The 22,778-nt window shown below is 39.5% G+C and overlaps 1 protein-coding gene across 1 annotated transcript in view; it reads right to left on the bottom strand.

Annotated features, from left to right (window-relative positions):
• Window positions 1-724: 724 nt before the first annotated feature.
• Window positions 725-22,778, bottom strand: part of LOC108671642 (vacuolar protein sorting-associated protein 13) — a gene marked incomplete at its 3' end in the record, with an annotated part of 32,029 nt that continues 9,975 nt past the window's right edge. The window contains exons 12-31 of the mRNA XM_018159212.2: window positions 22,145-22,246; window positions 21,581-21,684; window positions 20,846-21,013; window positions 19,533-19,670; window positions 18,986-19,158; window positions 18,032-18,182; window positions 17,359-17,464; window positions 13,685-13,827; window positions 11,652-11,796; window positions 10,861-10,995; window positions 9,881-10,134; window positions 8,995-9,108; window positions 8,316-8,438; window positions 7,499-7,601; window positions 6,798-6,965; window positions 5,558-5,772; window positions 4,561-4,698; window positions 2,704-2,874; window positions 1,211-1,393; window positions 725-883 (exon numbers count right to left, since the gene is read on the bottom strand). Of these exons, the coding sequence (XP_018014701.2) occupies window positions 725-883; window positions 1,211-1,393; window positions 2,704-2,874; window positions 4,561-4,698; window positions 5,558-5,772; window positions 6,798-6,965; window positions 7,499-7,601; window positions 8,316-8,438; window positions 8,995-9,108; window positions 9,881-10,134; window positions 10,861-10,995; window positions 11,652-11,796; window positions 13,685-13,827; window positions 17,359-17,464; window positions 18,032-18,182; window positions 18,986-19,158; window positions 19,533-19,670; window positions 20,846-21,013; window positions 21,581-21,684; window positions 22,145-22,246 (2,993 nt within the window). The remainder of the gene's footprint in view (window positions 884-1,210; window positions 1,394-2,703; window positions 2,875-4,560; window positions 4,699-5,557; window positions 5,773-6,797; window positions 6,966-7,498; window positions 7,602-8,315; window positions 8,439-8,994; window positions 9,109-9,880; window positions 10,135-10,860; window positions 10,996-11,651; window positions 11,797-13,684; window positions 13,828-17,358; window positions 17,465-18,031; window positions 18,183-18,985; window positions 19,159-19,532; window positions 19,671-20,845; window positions 21,014-21,580; window positions 21,685-22,144; window positions 22,247-22,778) is intronic.

Raw genomic sequence — 22,778 nt, 5'->3', positions numbered from 1 at the left:
CCCTTTACGCACTGAATTATGTTTCAAAAGTGAAAAAACAATCTGAATTACTTTTCAGATCACGCGCAGTCTTTGTGTTGTACTGGCAGTAGCGGCGCGCCTACTCCATCGAACGTCGTTTGAACGAGTTCACAACATGTGACGCTACCGTCACACTCGCGGCTAGACTCCAAACATGTAATTACTCTCGGTAGAAGCTTTTATTTTCTGTGTGACGAATTCGTCACACCAGGGCCCAAAAGGCTAGAACACCGGCATGGCGCACTTACCGGCGAACGTTGCCAAACTCGATCATTCGAGTTATGAACGAGACAAGGCGCGGTTAAACCGACTCTGTTGTCAGCACGAGTGCCTACGGAACGTGACCTTATTTAATGAATTATTGGCTGAAATTCATAAAGTAACAACATTTGGCGAATTTTTCCAAAAGTCATAACAAAAGTAACAACATAAGATCTAATAAACAAAAAGTAACACTTTTGTTACAAACGTAACACCTCTGGCTAGAGGCGGGAAAATGATGCATTGTGAAAAAAAAGTCGCGCTAATCAAAACTGGCACCGCGTTGATTAAGGGTAGGTCGCAAATTTTTTTTCCGCGTTAATCAAAACCGCGGTATTCAAAACCGTGCTAATCAAGGGATTGCTGTACTATTCATGTATCAGACGTTATGAATACTATTGCTGTCTCAGATCTTATGAATACTATTCATGTATATACTAACCATAATATGAAGTTTAGTCCTTAGTTCTGCCTCCTGCAGCACAAGGGACGCCTGCCTCTTGTGAGACGCCCCACCACTTGGGGCCCCGTACAGGGCCACCTCCCCCCCACTCTCCACCTCCACCTCCCGCACCGCTGCCCCCCCAGCACCAGGTTTAAGCTGTAAGGTTTAAATATTATGTTTTAATTTAAATAATTTAAACTGTAATCAGGTAGCCATATTTTTTACCCACACACTGAGAAATTAGTGAGATTTTGTCCAAATAGCGATGCACTTTCTGCCTGTCTGCGGATTATGTCATCACAGTGTGGCCCGTATCAGTGTTACGTGCTAAAACAATATGAGCCATACATTTTTAACATTGCTGCAATGTACAGAACGTATCAACTACAGAACTTGTTACAATAAATCTAACTTTTTATAAATAAACGTATTTTAAAGTAATAAATAATTAATTAAATGTCATTTAAAAGGTAAGCGCATGACCTGGAGTTTGGACAGGTGCAGGTGGAGCAGGATGGGGTATCCTGTAGTGTTGACGAGGGTGTAGGGGGCAGGGGGAGGGGGCGTGCCCCCCAGCTCCCCAGAGTGTAGGGCGGCCATGTAGGAGGAAGCAAGGGTCTGCCCCACGCCCAGGAAGCTCCTGCTGACCATCAACTCCAGGGGATCCTGGAGGGGGGAAGGTGGGGGAATTCTCATTACAAGGTAAAAACTTACTACCGTTATTAGTTACATTTTCATTTTGAATGCGTTTATTTTTCTCAGAGTGAATCCTGGGGGGGGGTGTGTGTGTGAAAACCAGTGCGAATTTTTGCCAAAGTCACCCCCGCTTATTTTGGCACTCTGTGACGAATACGTAGCATCAGCCGCTGTCTTTCGAGGCCCTTGTAGTGGCGTTCGTTCTGACCAGGGCCCACACTTTCAAAAAAAAAAGTTAAAAGATCGTAAGTTCATCAGCCAATCATTGGCGGCCTTTCAAGCAATATCCACCAATCATAGACAAGAAAATAGAGCGTAAGTACTTACGTTCACTTAGCGAGTTTTGAAAGTATGGCCCCAGGTCCGACTATAGTAATGCTACCTACACTTTATGGACATCCGACCACGGCACTTAATAAACTGCAGTCTGTATTGAACGCTGTTCCTCGACTCGCGTGCAATAAGCGGAAATTCGACCATGCGACGCCAATATTACGAATATATCTTCACTGGCTGGGCATACAACAGCGCACGCAGTTCAAGGTCACTGTTCTGACGTTCCGATGCATTTACGGTCTGGCGCCTCCTTATCTCACGGAAGGATAGCAGCGCGAGTCGGATCTGCCTTCTAGAAGACGATTGCGTTCGTCATCAACAGCGGACCTCGTCGTTCCCTATACACGTCTATCTACCGTCGTACCATCTACACGTCTATCTACCGTCGGCGACAGAGCGTTCCCGGTTACCGCCGTCAGAACCTGGGGCCATACTTTCAAAACTCGCTAAGTGAACGTAAGTACTTACGCTCTATTTTCTTGTCTGTGATTGGTGGATTTTGCTTGAAAACTTCTCTTAACTTTTTTTTTAAAGTGTGGGCCCTGCACCAGTCTGACGGCTTCAGAAACATCGGCGTCTTCGTCGCCGGTTTTTCCACGACGCCTAAAGACGGAACTATTTCGTAGAGCCTATGAATCTAGTGCTTAGTCATTTTATCCGTTCCCATTCTTTCTTGTGTCTATTTATTTTCGCTTGCTATTAATCTTATGTGTGACGTGCTTTAGAAGTTCGATTGAACCCGACGCTACGGTAAATGCTTCGTATATTAAGAATAATATTTTTATTTTGGAAGCGAGCGTCTGGGGGGGGGGTATTTTCATTTAAAAAGCATTTATTCGTCTCAGAAAATTATTTTCATTTTGAAAGTGTTACTTTTCTCGTTTTTATTTTAAAATAGCTAAATTTTCTTAGAAAATTAATTTTCTTGTGGGTTCATCACTAACCTGCACTTGAAGCTTGAGGGAGAAGATGGGCGGCAGGACGGCGTCCACGCGTTCGAAATCCTGGGCGACATCCAGCCCCTGGGCGCCGTCCAGCCCCTGGACGCTGGGCAGGGACGACGCGACGCTCTCTGGACGACTGTCGCCCGCCTCCTCCTGCAGCTCCATCTCCAGCTGCAGCCATTTAATTGTTATCACTTTAATATTCCTCAACTAAATCATAAATAGTATCAATATTTTAGCATTAATAATTAAAGTGTAATTTTATCGATTAATAATTATCCTTGAGTATTATTTAGTCTTAAAGATATTTCACCATTACTAACACAATTCGTTAATTTAAGCTGGTACAGTTAAAAAAATTCCAACTAGGTAGCGATTTGTTAATATGTTCGTATTTATCTGAATTTGTTCCATAGTTGAAATACGATATGACTCAAGAACTTTAATTTCACCGCTATTTTAACTATTTTCACATCTATTTTAAGAATTTTCATCTCCATTTTACTACATTTTTACCTTTAATTATATTTATCACTATTTTAACTATTTCCAACTTCATTTTAACTATTTTCCCCTCTATTTTACCATATTTTCACCTCTATTTTAACTATTTTCACATCTATTTCATTATATTGTCATCTCTATTTTGACTATTTTCACCTCTGTTTCAACTATTTTTATATCTATTTTATTATATTTTCACCTCTATTTCAAATATTTTCATCTCTATTTTTACTATTTCCACTTCTCTCTCCATCAACTATTTTCACTTATATTTTATTTTTCAGTTATATTTGAGTATTTTCACCTCTATTTCAAATATTTTAACCTCCATTTAAACTACTTTCACCTCTATTTCAACTATTTTTACTTCAATTTTAACCATTTTCACCTCTATTTCAACTAGTTTCACCTCAATTTCAACTATTTTCTCCATTATTTTACTATTTTCACCTCTATTTAAACTGTTTTCACCTCTACTTTACAATTTCACCTCTATTTATACTATTTTCACCTCTATTTAAATTATTTCTTCTCTATATTACTATTTTCACTGCAATATTTACTATTTTCACCTCTATTTTAACTTTCACCCCTATCTCAACTATTTTCACCACTATTTTTTTACTATTTTCACCTCTATTCAAACTATTTTCACTTCTATTTTACTATTTTCATCTCTATTACAACTTTTTTCACTTCTATTTTCACCTCTATTTAAACTATTCCACCTCTATTTCAACTGTTTTCACCACTATTTCGACTATTTTCACCTCTATTTTAACTATTTTCACCTCTGTTTTACTATTTTCATCTCTATTTAAAATATCTATTAAATATTGATTTAATCTTTTATTTATTTAATCTACTTATTTAATCTATTATTTATTTAATCTATTATTATTAAAATATCTATTTTCATCTCTATTTTAACTTATTTATATTTAAACTAAATACTATTTTCACCTCTATTTGAATATTTTTACCCCTATCTTACTATTTTCATCTCTATTTTACTATTTTCATCTCTATTTTACTATTTTCACCTCCATTTTAACGATTTTCACCCCCATTTCACTACTTTCATCTCTATTTCAACTATTTTCACCTCTATTTCAACTATTTTTCACCTCTATTTTATTATCTTCATCCCTATTTCAACTATTTTCATCTCTATTTTACTATTTTCAAATTCTATTCAAACTATTTTTACATCTATTTCAAATATTTTCACCTCTATTTCACTACATTCACCTCTATTCTACTATTTTCACCTCTATTTCAACTCTTTTCACCGCTATTTCAGTCATTTTCACTTCTACTTTAATATTTTTATTTCTATTTTACTATTTTCACCTCTATTTTAATGGACGGCGGGCGGTACACGGGCCCCTTCTCAGTGAAGGAACAGAGAGGCTCCAGCAGCGGCTCCCACACCGCCAGTCTGGGGTTGTAGTAAACTGCCTCTACTGCTACGTCACCACTGCCTACAACCTGCACATGTAGACAAATTAATGGCTCATTATGTCCTATAGTCTGGGGTTGTAGTAAACTGCCTCTACTGCTACGTCACCGCTGCCTACAACCTGCACATGTAGACAAATTAATGGCTCATTATGTCCTATAGTCTGGGGTTGTAGTAAACTGCCTCTACTGCTACGTCACCGCTGCCTACAACCTGCACACGTAGACAAATTAATGGCCCATTATGTCCTAATAATTGTAGAACTTTGATCGGATTTAGCTGGTCTAATTGAATGACAGGAAGCAAAATTAAATATTTATTGCAAATAACATTAAAAATTAATTATGAAGGAATTAAGGATCAATGAGGATTCATGATTGAATTGTCAGAAGGATTAATTATGAATTATGATTAATCATAAAATTAATTATGAACGACTTATAGATCAAGGATTTATGACTGAACTGCTTAATGAATAAACAAAAAATTATGATAATTAGGGAGGATTAATATTCTTCATTAAATAATCATAACTTAACTAAGGAGGATTAATAACTGAACTGCCAAAAGGATTAATTATAAATTATGATTAATCATGACTTGATGAAGGAGGATTAATAACTGAACTGCTAACAATGAATTATGATTGATAAGGAATTAATTAGGGAGTATTAATAACTGTTGAACGGATTAACAATGAAATATGATTAATCTTGACTTAAAGACAAATGACAATTAAGGAACATTAAATTTAAATAAATTTTAATCATGACAAGCAATTAAGGAGGATTGAATTTAAATGAATTTTAATCATGACAATTAAGGAGGATTGAATTTAAATAAACCTTAATCAGGACTTAATTAGGGATAATAAATAAGTGAACGCACCTTGCTGGAGAGGAAGCCAGTGAAGGTGCACGTGGCCCGAGCCTGGAGCTTGACCAGGGGCTGGGATAGGGCCCCAGAGCCGGTCTCCAGGGTCACGGTCACGCGGGCCAACTCCAACACCGCAGATTCTGTGCCCCTCCTGCTGGAGGAGGGCCCCACCTCGGGGGGCCCCGGGGGGTACTCGGGGGCGCTGTCCACGGCCTCCGTGCCCTCTTCTGTAGGGGGGCGATGTGCATTCAGAAAAATTAATGGATAATTTTGGTACAAATAGTGACACACTTTCTGCATGCAGCACTGATACGTACTTTTGCTGGGTAAAACTGGGTCAGGATTGGCAATAACTGCATTGCTATTTTATCAAAAAAATTCAATTTTTCAGAGTATAACGATATCGTCAATGAAGGCAGCGAGTTTGATGCATGCCACAACAGGCCACATCACACACCACACCACACCACACCACACCACGCCACACCACACCACACGCCACACCACACCACATCACACGCCACACCGCATCACACGCCACACCACACCACATCACACGCCACACCACACCACACTACACCACACCACACCACACCACACTACACCACACCACACCACGCCACACTACACCACACCACACCACACCACACCACACCACACCACACCACACCACACCACACCACACCACACCACACCACACCACACCACACCACACCACACCACACCACACCACACCACACCACACCACACCACACCACACCACACCACACCACACCACACCACACCACACCACACCACACCACACCACACCACACCACACCACACCACACCACACCACACCACACCACACCACACCACACCACACCACACCACACCACACCACACCACACCACACCNATACCTGTCTCTTATACACATCTAGATGTGTATAAGAGACAGCTAGTGGATTCAGCTATTTGTTTATTTAATCGCTTGCGTTTTCTCATAAGGATTCGTCTGTCTCTCGGAATGCTGCGGACTTTAGGCCCTGTTTTTCTTGGTGTATGACGCACGCATACCTGTGCTAGTTTCTCACACAGTTTTGCGTAGATTTCCTCAGCATTCATCTCGTGAAACTCCGCTCTTCAATCGATTTCGTCAATTTCATTCCAACACACTACACCACATCACACACCACAACACACACCACACCACACCACACCACATCAAACGCCACACCACACCACACCACATCACACGCCACACCACCCACCGATGTGGAGGGCGGGCAGGAGGCTGAGGTCCGCGTCTCTGGGGAGCCACACGAGGGAGCGGTCCTGTGGGGGGGCCACACCCCCCACACCCCCTCCCTCGGCGGGGGGCGGGGGCTCGTCCAGCCTCCCCAGCGACTGCAGCACACACGACACCAGCTCCACGGCATCTGTAACACCAGTGCAGCTGTAACACCAGTGCAGCTGTAACACCAGTGCAGCTGTAACACCAGTGCAGCTGTAACACCGTGCAGCTGTAACACCGTGCAGCTGTAACACCGTGCAGCTGTAACACCGTGCAGCTGTAACACCAGAGTGCAGCTGTAACACCATGCAGCTGTAAAACCGTGCAGCTGTAACACCAGTGCAGCTGTAACACCCGTGCAGCTCTAACACCAGTGCAGCTGTAACACCAGAGTGCAGCAGTAACACCAGAGTGCAGCTGTAATACCGTGCAGCTGTAACACCAGTGCAGCTGTAACACCAGAGTGCAGCTATAACATTAGTGCAGCTTTAACACCATTGCAGCTGTAACACCAGAGTGCAGCTGTAACACCAGTGCAGCTGTAACACTACAGCAATCTATTTTCAACTGGATTAAAAAAGTTTTTTCGTTCAAATTCTTTGAAAAAACACCAAAACAATATATTTTCAACTGGATTACAAAAAAGTATTTTGAAAATCATTTGAAAAAATAATTTACCAGGCGTGCAGCGGAAGTCAACTTCACCGAGCTTGACTTGCAGGCTGTCAGCGTGGCTGGCAGTCGCGCTGTCAACCACCTCCATCGTGAACTCGCTCACAATCTGCCAGCAATAATTAGGAAATGTCAGGAAACAATTACAAGAGCTGTATAGGTCAGGTTTGGTCAGCAAACCTATATTAGGAGAGGTCAGCAATAATTTGGAAAGGTGAGCACGCGTAAGAGCCGCAGCAGCGCTGACACAGTAAAAAAAATATGGGGCGCATGGCAGGCGTCAAAGGTGATGCATCAGCATAGATGTGTAGGGACAAAAAACGAACTCATATGGGGCATGGCTGCACTTGAGACATGTCCCCACTTAAAAGATATTGCCCCATCTGGGACACATGGTCCCACCTGGAACATGGCCATGCACGGCCCCACCTGAAATATGGCATCCCCAAGGATATGGCCCCACAATGCCTCACAAAGGACATGGCCCCACGTGGGACATGACTCCTCATGGCCCACCTGGGACATGGCCCCCACAAGGGACATGTCCCCACCTGGGACAGGTCCCCACCTGGGACATGTCGTCACAAGGGACATGGCCCCACAAGTAACATGTCCCCACAAGTAACATGCCCCCACAAGTAACATGTCCCCACAAGTAACATGCCCCCACAAGTAACATGCCCCCACAAGTAACATGCCCCCACAAGTAACATGTCCCCACAAGTAACATGTCCCCACAAGTAACATGTCCCCACAAGTAACATGTCCCCACAAGTAACATGGCCCCACAAGTAACATGTCCCCACAAGTAACATGTCCCCACCTGGGACATGGAGGCGGCGCGACGTTCGACGTTGTAGACGCAGGTGTAGAGCTGCAGACGCTGCAACGTCGCCCTGACGTTGCGCTGCTCATCACACATCATCACCTTGCTTGTGATGGCGCCCTGCATCATCATGTTGCACTCATTTATTATACACCATATTTATTATAAAGCATTTGTTTATTATATGGGATTTATTTATAATAAAGGATTTATTTATTTTGGTGGATTCGTTCATTATGCAGGATTTATATATGATAAAATATTTATTTATTTAAAGGATTCGTTCATTATAAAGTATTTATTTATAATGAAGGATTTATGGGAATCGTGGATAAAAAGCAACACTATTACCATCACCCATATAACATCATATACAACATCACAACATTGCAGCATATCCACCATCATTGATGGTCGCTAAACGTTAAGTGAAAAATTTAAATAAATTGGAAAATACTGGAATTAAAGCCAATGTCTCTAGCACTCTATGTAAATTTGAACTAATATTTAACAACACTAATATTTAATATAGCATTTAATAACATTAATATTGTAGATTTAGTTTCACCAAATACAGGAAATTTTGATATATTTTGTCACTAATTTTTTTCTTTGTTTAGAAGATAAACACGTATTAAATAAATATAAAATGTGTTTTATTGTTAAATTGACTGACATGTAGGAAGATGGCGGGTGTGTTGATGTCGAATATGTCGTGCACGACGGCGATGTCAGGCTGTTCTAACGTCACCGCCACCTTCAGGAGCCCGCCGCCCCCCGCCATGTTCTCCTGTAGTGGTCACGTCTTTATTGCTTTATTTATTATCATTGTTTCTATTCATTAAAAAAAATTATTTCTTTTTTATTTTAAATTTTCGAAAATTATTTTTTTATTTTATTTGTATTTATTATAATTTTTTATCATCATGCCAATTGTTTTTTGATAATGTTATTCTCATTATTTATCGATCATATGATTAAATTATTTAATTAGAATCATTTAAAATCAGACTCTTATTATTTTCGTGAAAGTGACTGCAACGCACATTAATTCCAACAGAATTCCTAATAAATATGCTTGAATAAAGCGCACAGATATACCCTACAAAATTATTATAAAAAAATTTCAAAATTGCACATCATTGATTGCAATAAACACTGCAATTTCTATCACCTTGACCACAGTGCAGTTAATAAGTTAGAAAAATATTGCTTAATAGTACAGTTTAAAAAATAATTTTGTTTTGTATAAACACACTGTATAAATAAATAGGAAATTTATTTGAAATATTTAAATATAATTTAAATTTTTATATATATTATTATAGATAAATATATTACTATTTATTTATAATATATATAAAAATTACTATATATTCATACTATATATGTATTAATATATAAATAAATATATTTTATAACATATTATATTATAAAATATTCTTAAGTATAAATACACTGTATGAATGAATAGTAAATGTATTTAAAATATTGAAATATAATTTACAGTTAAAATATTATATGATATTATACATATAATTATAAATGAATAGTAATATTACCTTAGCCACGGTACGGCCTCGGCCAGAGTGAGACTGTGACCGCTGGACAGCTACTGAGGCCGTGGGGACAAGCCCTCCCTGTGGGGCATCTATGGTCCCCACTGAGGCATAATCCCCATGAGTGAGGCCACTCTGATGATCTGCCTCAGGGTCCCCAGGGCCCCCAGGGTTGAGGTTGTCGAGGAAGAAGGCCTGCAGCTTCAGGAGGTAAGGCAGGTGCAGCACCAGCAGGAAGCTGGAGACCCGCAGCGTCACTGTGTAGAAAAATGTAACTTTATACGGTATGTAGAAGTGTAACTATATATGTAAAAATGTAGCTATATGTAGAAGTGTAACTATATATGTAGAAATGTAACTATATATGTAAAAAAGTAACTATATATAACTATAACTATATAAAAATGTAACTATATATAACTATAACTATATATAAATGTAACTATATATGTAGAAGTGTAACATATATATCTATAACTATATAAAAATGTAACTATATCTATATATGTAACTATAAGCAAGTGCGGAAAATTATAAGTGGTGAAATAGGAATAAAAAACTATATACTGCAAAAGTCTAATATATAAAAACGGTTAATATAGCAATAATAAACATGAAGTTTTGAAGAACAATTAAATTGATGATTTATTAATTCCAACTAATTGAATTAATCAAAGAACAATTTAATTGGAGATTAATGAATTAAAAATTAATTAAATTAATTGCAGAACAATTAAATTTGAGATTAATTAATTCAAAATAATAAAATTATCTGGAGAACAATTAAATCGGAGATAAATTAATTTCAATTAATTAGCGAACATTTAAATAAAGTACAATTAAATAGAGAACATGCAAACATGTCTTCTGCTTGTTACTCAACTATTCATTTAAAAGCATATGAAAATAGGCTACGAATTAATTATAATTAGAATACGAATATTAATGAGATAATTGAATGGATTCACAACCCCCCCCCTCACCATCCATGTCCCCCGTGATGGTGCGGGTGAGGCTCATCACCAACATGGAGGTGGGGGCGTCAGCGGGGGGCGCCGCCCCCCCGAGAGAGGAACTTTTCCTCTCCAGCAGCCTCGTGATGCCCGTGCCCGTGTTAACTGTGTGTAAATAATTACTTCTTATAAATCATCGGGAATGATTCAGAAAAGGTATCAGCTATTTTTTTACTTTACAATATTGATTTTATCATGTTTAGATGTATTAACACCGTCTGCAATAGAGTGACTTTTCATGCAGATTTTAAGAATCTAATAACTTAGTCCTGCCATTTCTTAAAATATTTTCTTATTAGAGAAACAGATCAAAGTTGGGCTAATTAAACAGACACTTGACACAGTCAAGTTACAGATTAGATAATGGCACGAGTGTATTTGTACTAACTTTACGAAACATTCAGATTCCCTGTAGGTGTTTAGCTCATCCAGAAAAATAATCATTTTATTATATTATAACAATAATATTATTGAAGTAGCCCATCAACTCACCGGAAGCACCAGTACTCTTCGTTTTGAAAACCATGAAGTTTTAGTTATTATAAACAACCTCAAGTGATGATTGTTATCTTATTAAAAATTTGGTGGGTTAGGTGTCATCAACGAACGACAAAATATGCCCGATATTGATATTATTTTATTTATACATAGAACATCCCAGTATACTGTACGCAACAGTACATCCCAGTATACTGTACGCCACAGTACATCCCAGTATACTGTACGCCACAGTACATCCCATCAGTACACACTACACTGACCAGGCCTGATGTCATCGACGGTACAGTCGTGTACAGTAAGGCTGGACATGACGTGACCGTCAGACTGTACGTCTACAGTCAGCTCAGTCCTGTGCAGTGTCAGCCGTGACAGCGGCGACCCGCATGACGGGGGGCACCGCCCCTCCTGCCCACCACACCGTGTATGATACGCATATTATTATTTATTTAATAAATATTTTATTTAATTAATTGTTACATTATTCAATTAATTATTGCATTATTATTAACTGGATCATTAAATTATTATTTAATTCCACACCGTAAATGATAGGTATATCATGGAATTAATAAATATTTTATTTATTTATTGATAACATTTAATTAATTATTGCATTATTATTAACTGGATCATTAAATTATTATTTAATTCCACACCGTAAATGATAGGTATATCATGGAATTAATAAATATTTTATTTATTTATTGATAACATTTAATTAATTATTGCATTATTATTAACTGGATCATTAAATTATTATTTAATTCCACACCGTAAATGATAGGTATATCATGGAATTAATAAATATTTTATTTATTTATTGATAACATTTAATTAATTATTGCATTATTATTAACTGGATCATTAAATTATTATTTAATTCCACACCGTAAATGATAGGTATATCATGGAATTAATAAATATTTTATTTATTTATTGATAACATTTAATTAATTATTGCATTATTATTAACTGGATCATTAAATTATTATTTAATTCCACACCGTAAATGATAGGTATATCATGGAATTAATAAATATTTTATTTATTTATTGATAACATTTAATTAATTATTGCATTATTATTAACTGGATCATTAAATTATTATTTAATTCCACACCGTAAATGATAGGTATATCATGGAATTAATAAATATTTTATTTATTTATTGATAACATTTAATTAATTATTGCATTATTATTAACTGGATCATTAAATTATTATTTAATTCCACACCGTAAATGATAGGTATATCATGGAATTAATAAATATTTTATTTATTTATTGATAACATTTAATTAATTATTGCATTATTATTTGTTTAATTAATATAGTATTATTTAATTGATTGTTAGATTATTATTCAATTTATTCCGTATATGATACTTATATTATTATTCGATTAACTAGTACATTATTATTCAATTAATAATTACATTATTATTTAATCAATAATTACATTATTATTTATTTAAATATTACATTATTTCATTAATTATTACATTATTATTCAATTAATAAATATTTTATTTAATTACTTATTAGGTTATTAAATTAATTATTATATTATTTAATTATTTATTGCATTATTTTTTACACGATCATTACATTATTATTTAATTAATTATAACATTTAATTAATTATTGCATTTTTATTTACTGGATTATTAGATTATTATTCAATTGATTATAACATTTAATTAGTTATTGCATTATTATTTAATTAATTATTACATTATTATATAATCGATTGTTACATTATTATTCAATTTATTCTTACATTGAATAATTAGTTATTACATTACTTATGTAATTATAATAATAATGAGGTTAGTAATTGCACGAACTCAGTGAAATAAATGGGTAATTTTGTCCAAAAATGTCACACGATTTTTGCACGTATCACTGATTTGCTAGACCATTCCTGGGTCTGAACGACCCACACAAGAGCATACAGTGTATCGATCCTTGGAATAAGACCCTCTTATTTTTCTCAGTGAGCAGAGAGAAATTGGACTTGTCCAAATATTGATGCACTTCCTGCTTTATGTGTGTCATCCTGACCTAGTTTGGTCCAACAAAAGTCAGTATTTGAGTTCGTGATGTGAGTAAAAAAGAGTTTCACAATTTTTACAATGTGACTCATTCATATATGCGTCACAATTTGGACAATATGACCCATTCAGTAAGTGTGTCACAATTTGGACAATATTCAGCTAGTTTCACTATTTGGACAATATAATTTATTCAGTAAGTGTCACAATTAGGACAATATGACCCACGTATAACGTACAGTGGAGGGCATGTCAGCGTAGAGCTGCAGTGTCAGGGCCTGGACGGTGAAGCTGACGAAGGCTGTGGGGCGACTGACACTTACGGGGCCCCCGTCAGCGTCAGCCACCAGCACCACGGGCCCACCTAGGGCCCCACCTACGTCTGTATGGCGATAACTCTTATTATAATATGCAATATTAGTTATTTAGAACAATATACATAATTTAGCACAATATAAATAATTTAGAAACTGTCAGAAATTTAGAACAATATAAATAATTTAGAAAACTATCAGTAGTTTAGGACAATATAAATAATTTAGAAAACTATCAGTAGTTTAGGACAATATAAATAATTTAGAAAACTATCAGCATTAAAAGAATATAAATAATATAGAAAACTATCAGTAATTTAGAACAATATACAGAATTTCGAACAATATATATAATTTAAAACACTATTAGTAATTTAGATACCTACTTCAGTTATTTAGAGTTTTCAGTAATTTAGATTTTTTAGAACGCTATCATTACAATAGAACGTTTGCTGGACACTAAACAATTTAGGGTGCGAGAACATTAATTAGAACATATGGCTGAACACCAATGATAATATACGGGTGAACTTAGGTATAGGAATAATAGATTAAAAATGTATTTTAAAACATAAAACCCAGGAATGTTGAACTGAGATATTGATGGGATTAACTGGTAAAAAAATAGAAAAATACAATCAATGTAAAGGAAAATAGTAAATACGAAAAAGCAGGCATGAAGTCAGTATTTACAATTTAAACTTACACTCAGAAAAATTTAATGACTCTGTCCAAATAGCGCTGCAGTTTTTGATATTTTTAGGGCCATTCTGACCAGTATTGCCTGTCTGATCTCAGACAGGTGATACAGAGACATGTATCACTGATACACGTCAGTAAAGGACGTGTATCAGTGATACATGCAGAAAAGTTGTCACTATCTGGACAATTGACCAATTCATTTCACTGAGTGAATTAATTCAGCCAAATTTTCAAGGTAGGACGATCGCCAGCTGCAATGGGCCCTGCAGGTGCAGTTGCCCTGCAGGTGCAGTTGCCCTGAAGCTGCAAAGGTCCCTGCAGGTGCAAAGGGCCCTGAAGCTGCAAAGGGCCCTGAAGCTGCAAAGGGCCCTGCAGCTGCAAAGGGCCCTGCAGCTGCAAAGGGCCCTGCAGCTGCGAAGGTCCAGCAGGTGCAAAGGGCCCTGCAGCTGTGTCAGGTGACAATGTTGATACCATTTGTCCCTTGATATTTCCTGATTGATGTCTTCCTTGTTGAAAGATAAGATCCTTCACACGCAATATGTTCATGAGCATTTCCTTGTATTAGTCTTTCCTGTTTATGAAGTCACGCCCTTGGCGAAGCTATATGAGCTCTGCCCAGACGCGGAAACATCAGTCTTTTGCCGAGAACAGTCGTGTGTACGCTCTTACTCCTGTCCGTATCCATCAGGGCAGTAAGCCTAAATTAATGTCAGAGTAGAAGATACACTCTAGACTTATCCATACTTCAACTGGACGCCGAAGCTATCAATGTTAAAGCTCCAACTTATAATCTGATTATCCTAAACTGTAAGCCGATATATTCTCACTAAGTATAAGTATCTAATCTGTACTTAACTCGTGCTTCATTTATCCTCATTTAAGTCAAGGCACCAGAACCTGCCTCAGGTAATTTATAACTAATTAAATACGCCTAAAACGTGCATAGAAAAGCACGGCGTACGTACGACATCAACATCGTTCATTTGGCGCCCGAACATAGTGCCATAAGCGATTAATGAGTGATTCTGAAAGTGATGAAGAAAAAAATTGAGGCCAGTGAGAACTAGATGGGAACCAGTGCGATTCTCCATGTCAGAAAGAGTGCCAAAAAAAAACACGATATATATTTTTTGGCACTCTTATATATACGAACCGATATATTCTCTCAAAGTTATTATTTCGAGTGACGTAATCGCGTCCATGATTACAACAGGCATTTGCCTCGTATCAGTGATCACTTATTTTCAATTTTCCCAGCATCTATTAGAAAGCAATATTATTGCTCTATTTGTAGAATTAACGCACTGATATACTCATACGTATACAGGCATCACCGACCATTTGGGTAATTTCCATGTACGAAATTTTTTTTTTTTGTTGCCAACCGTCATTTAATACGTTACGAGCAGCACCTTAACGTACTTAAAATTTGGCGACATTCCAATGTCTCTTTACTAACCTGCTATATTATTGGGCGTTCCGTCATGATTTGTAGTGTGTAATTTTTTTCAATAATAATTAGACATTGTTCCACGCACATTGGAAAATGGTTTCTTAAGATTATGCTAAGTTATAACAATTTTAATAATCCCTACGAATTTACCGACAAGCTTGATTTGCTATCGATGTCAGCTATGATTTACCTTTTCTTGTTTTAGCTTACTTATGTTATATTTACAGTGTATACTTTTGATTTATGCACAATTTTTATATTAATTGCATTATTATGTATTGCATGTTTGGACACCGTTGTAAACCATAAAGCTTGACCATGTTGCAATGGTCAAGCTTGTCTAACAGTTCAACTTAACGTAAAGTAAACTGAACTTATGAGCTAAGGAGTTTCAGTAATGTTAATGTAAATAAAAGGAAACAATCCTCTTGCATTTTGGGTTCTCGTATTAATTCAGCCAAATATTGCCAAATAGTTTTTTCTCGTTTGGCTCGTTTAGCCAAATAGTTTCTCTAGTTTTATAGTATATTTATCTATCTCATGCCCGTGTTTTTTCGAGCGAGAACTTTGTTCTCCCGTCTACGTCACGAGGGCCGGCGACATGCTGTCTCCATCCTTGGCATTGAGGACGCCATCTCCTATAGGAGAGTCATTGACCTACTGTACCATTGACCTACTGTACCATTGACCTACTGTACCATTGACCTACCGTACGCCTGCCACGTCACAACGCTGACGTCACAGCTTGTAACAGCTGTTCACAGCTCTCAACTCTGCGTACATCACGGAGACGGCAAGCACAAATTCAAGGATGCGAATGAATTACATGACGAAAAGACGATCGCCTTCAACACTGTCTCCTCCGTCTCCCGATGGGGAGACGGAGTACGATGTTACTCAACATCGTACATCTGCAAAAGACCCTGCAGTTGCAAAGGGCCTGCATGTGCAGGAGGCCCTGCAGGTGCAGACGGCAGCAAAACATCTAGCAAATCACCTGCAGCAGAAGGCTCAGCAGCTGCAATGGGCCATGCAGGTGCAGAAGGCCCAGCAGCTGCAAAGGGCCCTGCAGTTGCAAAGGTCCCAGCAGGTGAAAAGGACCCTGCCAATGCAAAGGGCCCTGCAGGTGCAGAAGGCCCAGCAGCTGCAAAGGGCATGCAGGTGCAGAAGGCCCAGCAGCTGCAAAGGGCATGCAGGTGCAGAAGGCCCAGCAGCTGCAAAGGGCCATGCAGGTGCAGATAGCCCAGCAGCTGCAAAGGGCCATGCAGGTGCAGATAGCCCAGCAGCTGCAAAGGGCCATGCAGGTGCAGAAGGCCCAGCAGCTGCAAAGGGCCATGCAGGTGCAGAAGGCCCAGCAGCTGCAAAGGGCCATGCAGGTGCAGAAGGCCCAGCAGCTGCAAAGGGCCATCCAGTGCAGAAGGCAGCAAAACATCGAGCAAGTCACCTGCAGCAGGAGGCCCAGCAGCAGCAGGAGGCATGGCGCCCGCCTGCCCCAGGTTGTGCTGCAGGAGGAGCATCACCAGACGAACGTCTGCCTCACGCACCAACATCTGCACCAGTAAAATTAATGGTTAGTACAGTAATGGTCATTAGTGGTTAGTAATGGTTGGGTCATTAGTGGTTACCCCTTCAAAGGTCACACTCATAATGGTTACTCCATTAAGAGTTATCCACTAATTGGTTATCCATTAAATGGTTGCCACATCAATGGTTGCTCCACCAATAGCTGCTTGCTCCGGCCATATTCTTGATTTAGTCTCTACATTGTATTTGTACTCACCTGTATTTATTTGCATTTTAATCATTCCATTTCCATAACGTTTGTCATCAGCTGTTAAACAAATCATGAACGGAATTTCAAAAAGAGTCAACAATTTGAATGGTGAAGATCAAAGCAGGTTTAATAACTCAAGCAACAGTCACTAGTGGCACGTCTAGTAACAATAGGAGACCAAGTAATAGTTACGTGTATGGGGTGCAGGGTTGCAGTGACCGTCACTAGTGGCACGTCTAGTAACAATAGAAGACCATCAAGTAATAGTTACGTGTATGGGTGCAGGGTTACAGTGACCGTCACTAGTGACACTAGTAACAATAGAAGACCAAGTAATAGTTACGTGTATGGGGTGCAGGGTGGCAGTGACCGTCACTAGTGGCACGTCTAGTAACCAGGCACTAGAGAGGTTCCTCCTGACGGCGACGCTGAAGGACGTAGGGGCGAGGAGCGTCGACGATGACGTCGTGGGTGGTTGGGACACGTCGTCCGTGCTGCGTCATGAAGGGATGTGTTATTTATTAGTCGTATACATTTACACATCAATAGTAATATGAAAAATAATATATAATATTAATAATGGAAATGATAATAATATAAAGGTATACTTTGGTCTTAGCTTACATTTATACACATGCATCAGTAATAATATTATTAAAAATATTATCAATAAGTAGTATATTAATTCAAGCATTCAACACGAGCCCATTAAATTACAATACTGCATAAACATCACATTTTATTCAACATAACAACATTCAACACCTGCGTCAATATTACGACCCGAAGTTCATCCCCAAATATAAATACCCCCGTTCTTATACCGTTATCGCACTCAGGCAGTCAACCACAAGGTTAAGTCCCCGACGCAACAACCTCAAGTAATGCAATCCCCCGTTCATCCCCTTTATTAAATATCAACCATTCGGCCTCCACACCAGCCCCAACCACCTCAACCCCTTATTTAGCAGCCACCACTACCCTTAGTTTAGTCCCACACAACCCCTCATTTAGCCCCACCACAACCCCTATTTAGCCCCACACAACCCCTCATTTAGCCCCACCACAACCCCTATTTAGCCCCACACAACCCCTCATGTAGCCCCACCACAACCCCTCATTTAGCCCCACCACAACCCCTCATTTACCCCCACCACAACCCCACCACGCTAAAAAAAAACCCAACGTATTAAACGTACGCCGCTACAGTGACGTCAGTGAATGCCATGCTGACGTACGTATTAAACGTACATACGTATTAAACATACGTACGGCACCCTCAACGTATTAAACGTACGCGGCTACAGTGACGTCAGTGAGCGCCATGCTGACGCAGTCAAACAAGGCGGGTTGCCCCAGCTGGTTGCGCTGCGTCGTCACCTCCAGCTGGTTTGCAACCCGCAACTCGCCCAGGTTGATGAGCAACCCTGCGCTGCTGTGCCCACCCTCGGGCACCACCACTAGCGGGGCCTGCACTCATGAATATCAATTCATAAATAAATATATTAATATATTGTTAATAACTCATAAATATATCAATATTAAGTACACTAATAAAATTAATGTGGTCATATTGTCCGAAGTATGATACACTTTCTTACTCACAGCAGCAACTGAGAGCAAATGTAGGTCTTCGCCGGGCCAAACTGGGCGACCCACAAGGGACGAAAACTGCATCACAATTTAGATAAAGTTTTACTTATTTCTATGTGTAATTTCAACATATACCCACCTTTAGATAATGACACACCTTTGGACAATGACCCACCTTGATGGTACAGTCAAGTGCTAGGCGCAGTTGCTGTTGGTACAGTCAACCCACCTTGATGGTACAGTCAACCCACCTTGATGGTACAGTCAAGAGCTAGGCGCAGTTGCTGACTGTACATCTCGTTGAGGTTGGCACGCGCAGCCTCAGCAGCAGCTCCCCCAGCCCCCGCCAGTGGGGAGGACATCTCCCCCTGCACCGCAGTCACCCAGCACTGGGGGAGGTGACAAATTAATGGGTCAAATTGTCCCAGCCGTAGTAACATTAGATTACTATAGCCAAACATACACAGTGAACGTATTGGCCCATTAACCCCTTGCACCATTATTGGCACATTAACAACTTAGCAATTATTGGACCATTAACCCCTTAACCATTATTGGCCCACTAACCCCTTAACCATTATTAGCCCATCAACCCCTAGAACCATTACTGGACCATTAACCTCTTGAACCATTATTTGACCATTAACCCCTTAACCATTATTGGCCCACTAACCCCTTGAACCATTATTGGACCATTAACCTCTTGAACCATTAACCCCTTATACCATTATTGGCCCATTAACCCCTTGAACCATTATTGGACCATTAACCTCTTGAACCATTAACCCCTTATACCATCATTGGCCCATTAACCCCTTGAACCATTATTGGCCCATTGACCCCTTGAACCATTATTGGCCCATTAACCCCTTGAACCATTATTGGATCATTAACCCATTGAACCATTAACCCCTTAAACCATTATTGGTCCATTAACCCTTGAAGCATTATTGGCCCATTAACCCATTAAACCACGATTGGCCCATTAACCCCTTGAACCATTATTGAACCATTAACCTCTTAAACCATTAAACCCTTGAACCATTATTACACCATTAACCCCTAGAACCATTATTGGCCCTTTAACCCCTTAACCATGAACATTGAGATATAACGTCAGCAAAACCCTTTAACCATTATTGTCCCATTAACCCCTTGAACCATCATTGGACCATTAACCCCTTGAACCATTAACCTCTTGAACCATTAACCCCTTGAACCATTATTACACCATTAACCCCTTGAACCATTATTACACCATTAACCCTTAGAACCATTATTGGCCCTTTAACCCCTTAACCATAAACATTGAGATATAACGTGAGCAAAACCCCTTAACCATTATTGGCCCATTAACGCCTTGAACCATTAACCCCTTAACCATTAACGTATCTAACGTCACTTGACGCACCAAGACGTCGGAGATGAATGAGTTGAGCAGCAGTAGCCTCGTCTTGCCATAGTTATTGGACCATTAACCCACCAAACCATTATAGGACCATTAACCCTTTGAACCATTAACCCATTAACCATTAAGATTAAGACGTAACGTCACTTGACGCACCAAGACGTCGGAGATGAAGGAGTGTAGCAGCAGTAGCCTCGTCTTGCCCATAGTTAAGCAGACGCGCACGTCGACGTCGTCGAGACACACGTGACGTTCACGTGTGTCTGGGGCGCTGTACAGCTCCACGTGACAGTCCCACGCGCTACTGTCCTCCACCCTCACCATCTGCACTCATAAACATTAGTTACACTTTGTCCAAATATCCATGCACTTCCTGCCACTGTGTGGGTCGCACTCATGTTCTGAAACATCACCAACTGCACTCATATAAATTAGTTACACTTTGTCCAAATAGAGATGCACTTCCTGCCACTGTGTGGGTTATCCTCACACTGGTTTGGGCATGGAAAACAGACGTATCAGTGCTACGGGCTAAGAGTGTGTCGCTATTTGGACTGTATGACCCATTTAACTTTCTGAGTGTGCGTAACTAGTTAGCATTACCACTGTGATTACTACTTAGTTACCATTACCTCAGGATTACCTCGTTACCATAACCACTTGAACCATGCACCACGCAACTATTGAAGGTTCAATGCAATCCTACTATCACTCATCGAAATCCGTCACATCACACAGACGTGTAACGCCACACCACAGCACACACGCCACACATACGGACGTGTCACGTCACACATCATACAAACGTGTCACACCACACCACAGCACACACGCCACACATACGGACGTGTCACGCCACACCACAACACACGTCACACAGACGTCACTGACGTGCGTGTGTAGGGCGCTGGGACGAGGATCGGTAACACCCACGTCGCGCAGGGAAGACTTGACAACGATTTTGCTGCTCTCCTGCACCACCCCGACCGTCAGCCCTGTCCCCCCAAAAATCAGAGATAATAACGGTGGTTATGTACAATAATATAATATTATTAGTATATTTAGAACGTGTTACGGACGTAGCAGTCCCAGGCCACGCTGCAGCGCCGCACTCAGTTCCAGCTGGCAAGTCGTCGAAAGATGAACGGGGTCCAAAGCTGGCAGCAGTACTCAAGGAAAAGGATCGGAATGGCTCTTATAAGTGTAATCATCTTAGGAATATGAGTGAGAGGAGGGGATGGGTGTGAAGGGCGATGAGTAAGAGGGGGGTGGGTTAGAGGGGGGGCGGGTGAGAGGGGGGATGGATGAGAGTGGAGATGAGACGGGTGAGAGGGGAAATGAGTGAAACAGAAAATGTGTGAAACAGGAAATCTGGTGAAAGTGCAACATAAACGGAAGGGAAAAACGAAAGGGAAGAACAGGAAGAAGGAGAGGGAAGAACGGTGTAAGCCTCACCCGTGACGTGTGCATATGCGACGTGTAGGTCACCCCTGCTGAGGGTGACTGACACCTGCTGGAGGGCGGCGTGTAGACGCAGCAGCACCACACCCGCAGCACCTGCACCACCCACAACTGTCTATATATATCACTATCATTGCATCATGACTATACATATATATCACTATCATTATATCATGACTTTATGTATATATCACTATCATTGCATCATGACTATACATATATATCACTATCATTATATCATGACTATATGTATATATCACTATCATTGCATCATGACTATACATATATATCACTATCATTATATCATGATTATACGACGTATATATCACTATCATTGCATCATGACTATACCTATATATCACTATCATTGTATCATGACTATACCTATATATCACTATCATTGTATCATGACTATATATACATATCACTATCATTGTATCATGACTGAATATATATATCACTATCATTACATCAGCCTCACCCATAACTATCATTTTTACGTAGCTCTCTTCTTATCTTAGTCCTTGAACCCCTATTAAACTATCCATATTCATCCTGAAAATGATTTTCCAGATTGATATTCTACAGCAGCGCAGTGACCATTGCCATGGCACTGACACTGCCACTG

Source organism: Hyalella azteca, unplaced genomic scaffold (genome assembly GCF_000764305.2).
Source record: "Hyalella azteca isolate HAZT.00-mixed unplaced genomic scaffold, Hazt_2.0.2 contig8398, whole genome shotgun sequence".
Taxonomy (NCBI): domain Eukaryota; kingdom Metazoa; phylum Arthropoda; class Malacostraca; order Amphipoda; family Hyalellidae; genus Hyalella; species Hyalella azteca.
Note: the sequence above shows the minus strand (reverse complement) of the source record. Positions and strands in the feature narration are given on the sequence as shown.